General features: G+C 38.0%; 1 protein-coding gene across 3 annotated transcripts in view; it reads left to right on the plus strand.

Moving 5' to 3' along the window:
* The window catches only part of LOC311058997 (urokinase-type plasminogen activator-like), a 15,974-nt gene that overhangs the window by 970 nt on the left and 5,004 nt on the right, over positions 1-10,000 (plus strand). For 2 of the 3 annotated variants that reach the window (XM_084076566.1, XM_084076567.1), the window contains exon 1: positions 9,357-9,530. Coding sequence is in view for 1 of the 3 variants with exons in the window: in XM_084076565.1 (XP_083932691.1) it covers positions 225-281; positions 399-438; positions 964-1,087; positions 1,183-1,280; positions 1,531-1,617 (406 nt within the window). In the remaining 2 variants the exon portion in view is untranslated. Of the gene's footprint in view, positions 1-183; positions 282-398; positions 439-963; positions 1,088-1,182; positions 1,281-1,530; positions 1,618-9,356; positions 9,531-10,000 lie in introns of those variants that run through there. The other variant, XM_084076565.1, reaches the window with a different exon arrangement.

The raw sequence follows: 10,000 nt of genomic DNA on the forward strand, positions 1-10,000 counted from the left end.
CAGCACAAAACATGCAATGGGGTATGCATACTAAATGGTCATACAACTTAAAACCTGAGGTAGTGAGGCAAGTTCACATGTCTGTCTATGTTTAGGAAAATGCCATATAAGGGAAAGGTGTTTTCAATGTACTTGCTGAGGATTACAGATTTCATATTTCTAATTTTTGTCAAACTATTTTAGTTTTTCAGCCCGTTTGCAGCAAGAAAGGGGAACCTGAAGTGATGGACCTGTTAGTCATTCTAGTGCTTATAGCTACCATCCTCTTCTGTACTGATGCGGTAAGCACCAATAAAAGGAAATGAAATACAGATTGCTTCCTCCTTCTTCTTCTGCTTCTCTCAGAGCTTGAGAACACAATGTTGACAAAAATAACACATCTTGTTTGTCTTCCTCAGGTTTCTACAAGGAAGTGGTCATACCGAAACACTGAAAGAGGTAAAGTAGACAGATTCTGTATGCAATCAATGTTTATAATAAACAGTGATGGAAGAAGTACTACATTTTTTTAAAGTAAAAGTATCAATACCCTATTGTAGAAATAGTCTGTTACAAGTACACGTTTGGTATTCAACATTTACTTGAGTAAAGGTACAAAAGTATTGGCATCAAAGTATACTTAAGGTACCAAAAGTAAAAGTACTCATTATGCAGAAGGTCCCATTTCACAAGTTTTCAAATGTATACAAATCCTTTGAAAATTGCAGATCTACAAGCTCACAACGCGTCGCTTTGCAACGCGTTGTGAGCTTGTAGATCGGCTATTTTCAAATTGCAAAAGTATATAGGTTATAAATTATTGAAAATTGGAAATACTCCAGTAAAGTAAAAAACACCTCAAAATTGTACGCCGTACAGTACTTGTGTACTGTAAATGTGCTTAGTTACTTTCTACCACTAATAATAAAACAAAATAATAATAAAAACACCATCCCACTCATATGTTTCCTGTGTGATCAACAGAGTGTCTGTCTGGCGATGGGACAAGTTACAGGGGTTCTATTGCTAGATCTGCAAGAGGCAGCAGGTGTCTCATTTGGAGCAGGTTTGTCCCCTCACTGGGACTTGATTTTAACAATTACTGCAGGTATGTTGACAGAACCACTCACTTTTACATACCTGGTACTTTGAAATATGCATTTGTGAATATTCAGATTCTAAATGATTGATTTGGATTGTTAGAAATCCTGATGAGAGCCCGATGCCATGGTGTCGCGTCAAGAGAGGAAAAAGGACCGTGAGAGAGTTCTGTGCAATTCCTAAATGTGGAACTGAGACTGGTGAGAGGAAGGTTAAATTACTTAAGCCCTATATACTTTGTCGTACGATGAATAGCAAAAACAGCAGATTTATATGCTCAGAACGTGTTGCATCGCGATGCATTGTGAGCTTGTAAATCTGCTATTGTAGCTAATTTTGCCTATAAAGACATGCCTAAAATAGGCATGACATGGGTAAAACAATAGACAAAATGGTTGGACATTTTACCCATAAAATGAATATTGTTGTAATTATCTCCCATCACTACAGCTACTACTACAACAGCTACTACTACAACAGCTACTACTACAACAGCAGCAACAACATCTACAGTAACTCCTGTTTCAGTGGACACAGGTTTGTTAAACTATATTCCAAACTATACTACCATGATGGTGTTTGTAAGGGGTGCACCCTGGTTCGGCATTTTACCCATACAGTAGGCTATACTTGATAATATATATATGTTTGTATGGGGTGTAGGACAGAGGTGTCATGTACTTGGCCGCGGATCCTATAGGGCCTGTAAATGAGACTGAATTTGCTGTCGTTGACTTTCTGTTTGTGTAGAGCTGACGTGTGGAGAGAGGACAGAATTTAGGCAGAGAAAGATAGTGGGTGGAACCATCACACCCATAGAGTCCCAGCCATGGACGGCAGCCATCTTTAAGGGTGCGAAGTTTGTGTGTGGAGGCTCTCTCATCTCACCTTGTTGGGTCCTCACTGCTGCACACTGCTTTCCTAAAAAGTGAGAGTCACACACACACACACACACACACACGTACGCACGCACGCACGCACACACACACGCACACACACACACACACACACACCACTATTGGTCAGACTCTGTAATGTAATGTTTGAGTTGTGAGTGTAACGTGATGTGTGTGTATTTGGTCTCGCAGAGAACGCACCTCGACTCGACGTTTTTCTGTACATCTGGGCAGGAATTCCATCGCTACTGACGCTAATGATGCTGACAGGGAGCAGGTGTTCACTATTAGACACCTCATCACACACCAGAAATATGATCATTTGAGCTACGAAAATAATGACATAGGTGAGCACATATGTGTGTATGTGTGTGTGTGTGGGGGGGGGGGGGGGTGTATAGTCTGTGTGTGAGGGAGGGGTACTGTGTAGGTTTTGATAAAAACAAAACAAAAAAAACAATGGGACTCAAAACTGTGTACTTGTGTGTCTTTCAGCATTGATAAAGATCAAGCGCAAAGACGGTGAATGTGCGTCTCAGACACCATCTGCACGCACAGTTTGTCTCCCCCCACCTCTCACTATGCTGCCCCCAGGATCTGTGTGCAACGTCGCTGGATACGGCAAGGAGAGCGATAGTATGTATAACATTTAACTTTGAACCTCTATCATGATGGAGAACTCTCTCCGTCTCTCTGTCTCGCTATCTTCTCTCTCTCTCTCTCTCTCTCTCTCTCTCTCTCTCTCTCTCTCTCTCTCTCTCTCTCTCTCTCTCTCTCCCTCTGTCTCTCTCTCTCTCTCTCTCCCCCCCTCTCTCTCTCTGTCTCTCTCTGGCTCTCTTCATTAACCCTCCTCTAATCATTCACCTTACAGCATTCACAAAATTTCACTTTCACGAATATGAAAGGAATGACACTTGACTAGGTAATAGGTAGCAATCATTTCTTATCATAAAAAAGTGAGCGAGGGAAGTGTATTGTAGGAAAATAATAGAATATATAATAGTAAATAAAATAAAAGTAAAATGAATTAATCTGATGAGGTTTACATCCATTCCTGATGTGTAAACCTTATAATCACCATTTTCACTGCTCTATTAGTGTCATTTGTGTCAAACCCCTAACAAACTGATTATGTGATCTCTACAGGATCATTTGCACGCTACTCAGAGGTCTTGAAGCAGGCAGAAGTGTCTCTGATGTCCCAGGACAACTGTATACGAGGCTATGAAAACTCTAGAACTGTCACCCAGAACATGTTCTGTGCTGCTAGTCCTGACTGGAGCACTGACGCATGCCATGTGAGTGAAGTCTAAAGTGAATGAGTGTGTGTGCGTGTGCGTCAGTGGTGGAAAAAGTACTCAAATGTTTTACTTAAGTAAAAGTATCAATAATGCAATGTAGAAATACGCTGTTACAAGTAAAAGTCCGGAATTCAAATTTTACTTGAGAGAAAGTACAAAAGTATTGGTATCAAAATGTACTTAAAGTACCAAAAGTAAAAAGTACTCATTGTGCAGAATGTCCCATTTCACAAAGTTTTCAAATGTATAAAATGCATAAAAATATTTTGAAAATAGCAGATCTACAAGCTCACAATGCATCGCGACCCATTGTGAAAATTGGAAATACTCCAGTAAAGTAAAAATACCTAAAAATTGTACTTAAGTACAGTACTGTGTGTGTGTGTGTGTGTGTGTGTGTGTGTGTGTGTGTGTGTGTGTGTGTGTGTGTGTGTGTGTGTGTGTGTGTGTGTGTGTGTGTGTGTGTGTGTGTGTGTGTGTGTGTGTGTGTGTGTGTGTGTGTGTGAATACACAATTCGTATAATATGCATTTCAGTTAACCAATATTTGTTTTCTTTTAGTTTACTATACTAACCTTGCTCTCTCCTTGCAGGGTGATTCTGGTGGTCCCTTGGTGTGTGATGTTGAGGGTCGTATGTTCCTGTTCGGGGTGGTCAGCTGGGGTGAAGGCTGTGCAAAGAAGGGCAAACCAGGTGTTTACACACGCGTCACCAACTACAACCACTGGATCGCTAAGAAGACTGGGCTCTCAGCCTTCACAGCTGGTGTCATGTTCCCCCAAAAATGATCTGCAGAAAAAATACAAAAAAAGGACAATTTGGCAGCTATTTGTTTTTTAAAGATTGCACATACAGTACAGTACATTATTATGTACACATAAAATCCTGAGTATTCGTTTAACCCATTAAGGAAGGCCTGAGTCCGATTCTTAAAATGTTTTCGCTTTGTGCTTTAAACAGTTTTTTGATTTTTTTAAAAAAAATCACAATTTTTCTAAAATAGCAGATCTACAAGCTCATAGCGTGGCACCGAGTGCCGCGCTATGAGCTTGTATATCTGCTATTTTTTAATAGCCAAAGAAATCTAAAATGACACAGATGCGTTCCCGGTCTAAAAGTCTTGAGAGTGTTCAAATGGAATCACATTTTTTACACACTTAAGCCCTATACAACAAATAGTGACAATAGCCGATCTTCAAGCTCACAGTGCGGTGCATTGTGAGCTTGAAGATCTGCTATTTAGCTGTTGTTTGTTGTTTATAAAGAAGGAAATTGATTCATTTAGATTTTATTTATTTATTTTTGATTGATTTTCCAGTGTACATAGAGTACTGATTGTCGCTTTGGCTTCAGTATACAACCAATTTGAAATGGTTACAAAACTTACAAATATATTTATATATCAGGCTGTACAGGTACAGTATATTAAAATGTCTAATTGTGCATCAAATGTGCATAATACTTTCATGCACATTTCAATTGCTAATCCTTTTGTTCACAAATAATTATTAACTTGTAAAACAAGTTATAGCACACAGAATATTTATGCCTTTTTTACAGATAAATTATTTTATTTATATTTATTTTATAAAACCTTTCTTGTGTTGTAAGGTTGGACCTGCTGTTAAATGTTTTTGATGTAATGATCTCATGCTAATAAATATTAAGCTACCATATTGAGTTAAAATGTTTCTGTATAAAACCTATTTTATTCTTTCTCTCTCACTCACTCTCTCTCTCTCTCACACACACGCACACACGCACGCGCACGCGCACACGCACACGCACACACACACACACACACACACACACACACACACACACACACACACACACACACACACACACACACACACACACCTCGCTGTCAGAGGGAGAGTGATGTGAAATCCTTTGTGCTATTCTAACTCAGAGTGTATACAAATGTAACCAATTATAATAACCAATAATACATCTTTACGCTTTCTGAGTTAAATGAACAGATGATTTTAATGTGTACAGGTAGACCTTCCTGTCCTTGTTTCATGTCTCATTTGTGCTCTCACATCAGAGCTGAAGAGCAACTATACAATGACATCCATTCTCAGGCGGGTTGGAGCCATCACAGATTATATACTACAGTATGGAATGTAAACAAACATAGATATAGATACATCATTAGATGAAATGACAGATAGCTTCATACAGACAGTAGGCTATATGAAGATTCAGACAGATGAGGTTATTTTGCTGTTATTTGACTTGGCAGTGATGAGCATTAGTTTCTCTGCAAAACACTAGAGGGTGCTGTTGAGTAACAGTATTTGGCAGCAGCTCAGTAGTGCCTTAATAGTCAGGGGATATTAGCAGAATATTTTCCAATCTTGGAATAAATTCCTTACCAAAAAAAATCTTCACCAATGTGTTTGCAAAGGTGTCTAGTAACACATCACAACTTTATTGAAATTCAGTATCCCTAGGAGAATTTTTGACAGCTCCTTAAAGTTGGAGTACCCACCATAACCTTGGTTAAAAAAAAATCAAAAAAATAAATAATCAAAATTTAATTCTGTTTTAAACCACTCATTGGGCTAAAAACGGCCATAGCCATGTATACTTTTTGTGTAAAAAGCCCATTGAGATTGGGCCGTTTTTAGCCCAAGGAGTGGTTTTGGTGCAAAACAAATGATACTACTACCGCGTAGAGACAGTTAACATTTGGGGTTTGGGGTTAAGCACATTTATTTTTAATTTGTACACGTTTGGAGTATCTGCGGGGCATAGTGCAGAAAGTCCATGTCTCCATGGGGCGTGAACCCTACAACTCTCTAGATTGAAAACGTCAGAAGGAATCATAAATACGTCTACGAGGGTTGTATACAGCTACTATGGCCGCCCCAAACATATTATGTTGCAATGATTGCAGATGTGTTTCAAAATGAAACTAAAACATTTCCACGTTTCCAAAGATTTGTCAGAGAATAACGTCATGATACCGGAAATATTTCAAAGCAAATTTTCCAAATGAGAATATATTATTCCTGTTTATGTGTGCAATTTTAAAGTCCAATTTTATTTATATTAATCATGCCGTTTTTTTCTCTCATTCAAACTCGAGTTATTTGTTGAGAGTGAGAGAGTAACAGAAATAAAATATTCATAGAGGCTGTATTAACCACTGGAACCCTAGCATTTCTATTCTGGGGCAAACATTTGGCAAACATTGCAGATCTAGGCTGTGCTAGATAGCTGGCCTGTTCGGTTGTAAAAATATATATATATATAATATAAACCTATTTCAATCAAAAAGGCCCTGACCTCTTTTTGTTATAAGCAGGGGGATTTCTGGACTGAAATCACCACCATAAATAAAGGTGACCTCATATCACACCTTGAACAACGGATGTTACTAACACTTCCTTTCTTCTGAATAGAGAACTAATTAAACCAGTGACTAAGTGCAGGATGGGATATTATTTATGTAGTAGGGGAGAGCCTGCACGATTGTAACGTTTTTCACGTTTCACTCTTTTAATCAGCAATCTTTTTACCTACATATGTAATATTTTCAAGCAAAGGACCTACACGTCTGCTATCATAAACCACTTAAAGTTTTTCAATTGATAAAACAGGTTGTGAGTTATTAAACCGAAAGTGGACGCTGTTCCGTTGTTACATTTTAAGCGCATATGAGACTAAATGTAACAGTATGAGTTACTAATGTAACACTGCTAAAAAAACTGCATTAAACAAATTGTTTTAAATTGTCTTAAATCAATTATATTTATTTCAAGCAACTGTTTTACATTGTTTTCATACCAAGGATGTGATAATATAATGTATCAAACATAAGGAATTTATTAGATCTTACCGGATGGCAGTTTGAGTGAATTCCATGGGAAAATCCATTGATTACACCTAAACGTGTTATGCGTGATGCATAATCGGGCCGTTCTGCGCTCCACTGCTTTGGCTTTGTTTACAGAACAGAACTAACGTGCATAGAGTAATAAAACGATGTAAACTGTTGAAGAACAGATACATGCAGACAACCATGTGGATTTTAACTCAGCAACATTAAAGGAAAGATTTTTAGATCAAAGATACTCAAGTTGAATTTTTTTACTAACTTTGAGTTAAATCAGTTTTTCTGCGATAACTTTCTCTAGCCTGGAGGAAAATGCTATTTACTTCCTGGGCACGTTCATTACAGCACTGGTCACATACTGATGTGATGACGTTATGATGGCATTGACCAATCAAGAGAAAACCTGCATGTTACAATCATGAAGCGTTACAATTGTGGCGGCTCTCCCCTACTTTAATTTGTAGATTGTACTGTAGAGGCTACATACGTAGCACAAAATTACATTCATTTTTATTTAATTTGTTTCCTCTATACATTTTCAATATTAAAGGTAGGGAAAGTGATATTTTTTGGTTAAAACAAAAAATATTTTGTTAAAAGGTTAAAGCACTATATTCTGATAGTAATCATTGCTATAGAGTGTTTGTTCAGTAACAGGATTCTCCCCGTCTCTCCAGCTCTTTAATAAACAGAAAATACATTTTCCGCTAGGTGTCAAAATCTCAGCCAATCAGGAGAAAGTACCCATTTTTAAGCTTAATTTTTTATAGTGTTCCAGTTCCAATTTTGCCTGCTCATTTCTTAGTGTCATCACTTCCAATTTCACTTGTTTAATCTATATCCTGATTGAGTTCTCTATCCTGATTGGATAAAATTGGAAATGAAACTGAAACTGATGAAAATGCATTTTCTGTTTTATAAAGAGCTGGAGAGACAAGGAGACTCCTTTTACGGAACAAACACTCTATAGCGACGAGTACTATCAGAATATAGAGCTATTTAACACTTATTTTAATCAAAGAAAATCACTTACCCTACCTTTAAATGAAGTCACACTTAATTGGTTGTTGAGCAGCTGTGCAGAGCAAGACTACATTACATTGCTTGGCATGAAATTCCCAAAACAGATGATATGAAAGCACTCTCAGGTCAGGTGATGCCAACCTCCTGGGCATCCCCAAGACAAAGAAAGGAACTTGGGGTGACAGGGCCTTCTCAGTTGTCAGACTTCAGCGCAGGGGTGAAGCAGTTAGGGGTTAAGGGTCTTGCTCAAGCAAACCTCGACACATTGCCTAGGCGGGGATCTTTTGCTTCCCAGGTGGCCTCAGTCTCTACCTATTCAGCTATGGCCGCCCTAAACATATGTTGCAATGATTGCAGATGTGTTTCAAAATTAAACTAAAATATTTTCCACGTTTATTTTGTCAGAGAATGACATCATGATACCGGAAATATTTCAAAGCAAATTTTCAAAATGAGAGTATATTATTCCTGTTTATGAGTGCAATAATTTAGTCAGATTTTATTGATATTAATCATCGTTTTTTTCTCATTCAAACTCGAGGTATTTGTTGAGAGTGAGAGAGTAACAGAAATAAAATATTCATAGAGGCTATCTTAACCACTGGAACCCTAGCATTTCTATTCTGGGGCAAACATTTGGCAAAAATTGCAGATCTACATGCTCACGTCTAGTTTCTACGAAAAGATCTGATGTAGAAGGAAAAAGGAGGGGGCCTAGTATGGACCCCTGGTGGACATTGCTCACTGACATATTTAGCAGGGGTCTTCAAAGGTTTTCAGGCCACGGGACCCCGTAGCTGAGAATGAGACAAAGCAGGGACCCCCACTATATGTATACAATTGTGTTGAATATTTAACTAGATAGCGGGGGTTCAAGTGCACGGTTAAATATAAAACCGTGCACCCACCCCCCCTGTTGAAGACCAATGATATATAGGTGTATATATATATATATATATATATATATATATTTAAGTGCGTAGTTTCTATCAAACTTTCCAGTGAATAAATGCAACCACCAAATTTAGAGCGTGGGTACGGGTGCTTGTATATCAGAGGATATGAGTCATGACATACTCTGTGGTTTATGATTTGGTGAACAATATAGTGAATAATCTATCATGACTGATGTTTTGCCTTAAGCCCCTCCTCCCTCCCACCAACAGTTTTTATAGGAGCGCCAACAGAGGTCAGCCAGCCAGACAGAGAATCACAGCTACAAAGCCAGAGTTGTTTATTGCTTGTGAGGGACCTACTCCATAGACTGCTTCCGGTGATTATACAGACGTATCCTGAAAACAGACGGATATTCCAGAGACTAATAGAACCATAATAAGAGTTGACTCTACAGAAAGAATCGCAGAGAAGAGGTCTGGGTGATAAGGTAAGCAGATTGCAAAGCTATGGGATTCAGTTGCATGCTTAGTGGTGAAAACTTTTAAATTGAATGTCATTTAATGGATAGTGATGATTTAAAAAGTGTTTTTTTTTATCAGTTTGGTGAATGACAACAGAAGAATGTGAGTGATTGTGAATGTGGATTAATCAAGTGAATATCAAAATCCAGCATCCAGAAAAGTGTGCTTTTAAAGTCCAAACAAATTGCTTTCATTCTTAATATTCTACTGATAATGTAGCCTGCAGTGTGTGAAAATCACAGATAAATAACAGGAAGTGTAATACACAGCATTCCAAAACATGCAGTGATGTACAGTATATACATACACTGCATTCAACAACCATAATTGATAGCGCAATCAAAGATAATGACTGTAGAATGTTAACAGTACAGTACAGTACAAAATGACCATGCTCTAATTGTCTGGGAAACACAGCCACAAAAGTATTTTAATT

This window comes from Gymnoscopelus microlampas, assembly GCF_963454915.1.
Source record: "Gymnoscopelus microlampas genome assembly, chromosome: 13".
NCBI classification, from domain to species: Eukaryota; Metazoa; Chordata; class Actinopteri; order Myctophiformes; family Myctophidae; genus Gymnoscopelus; species Gymnoscopelus microlampas.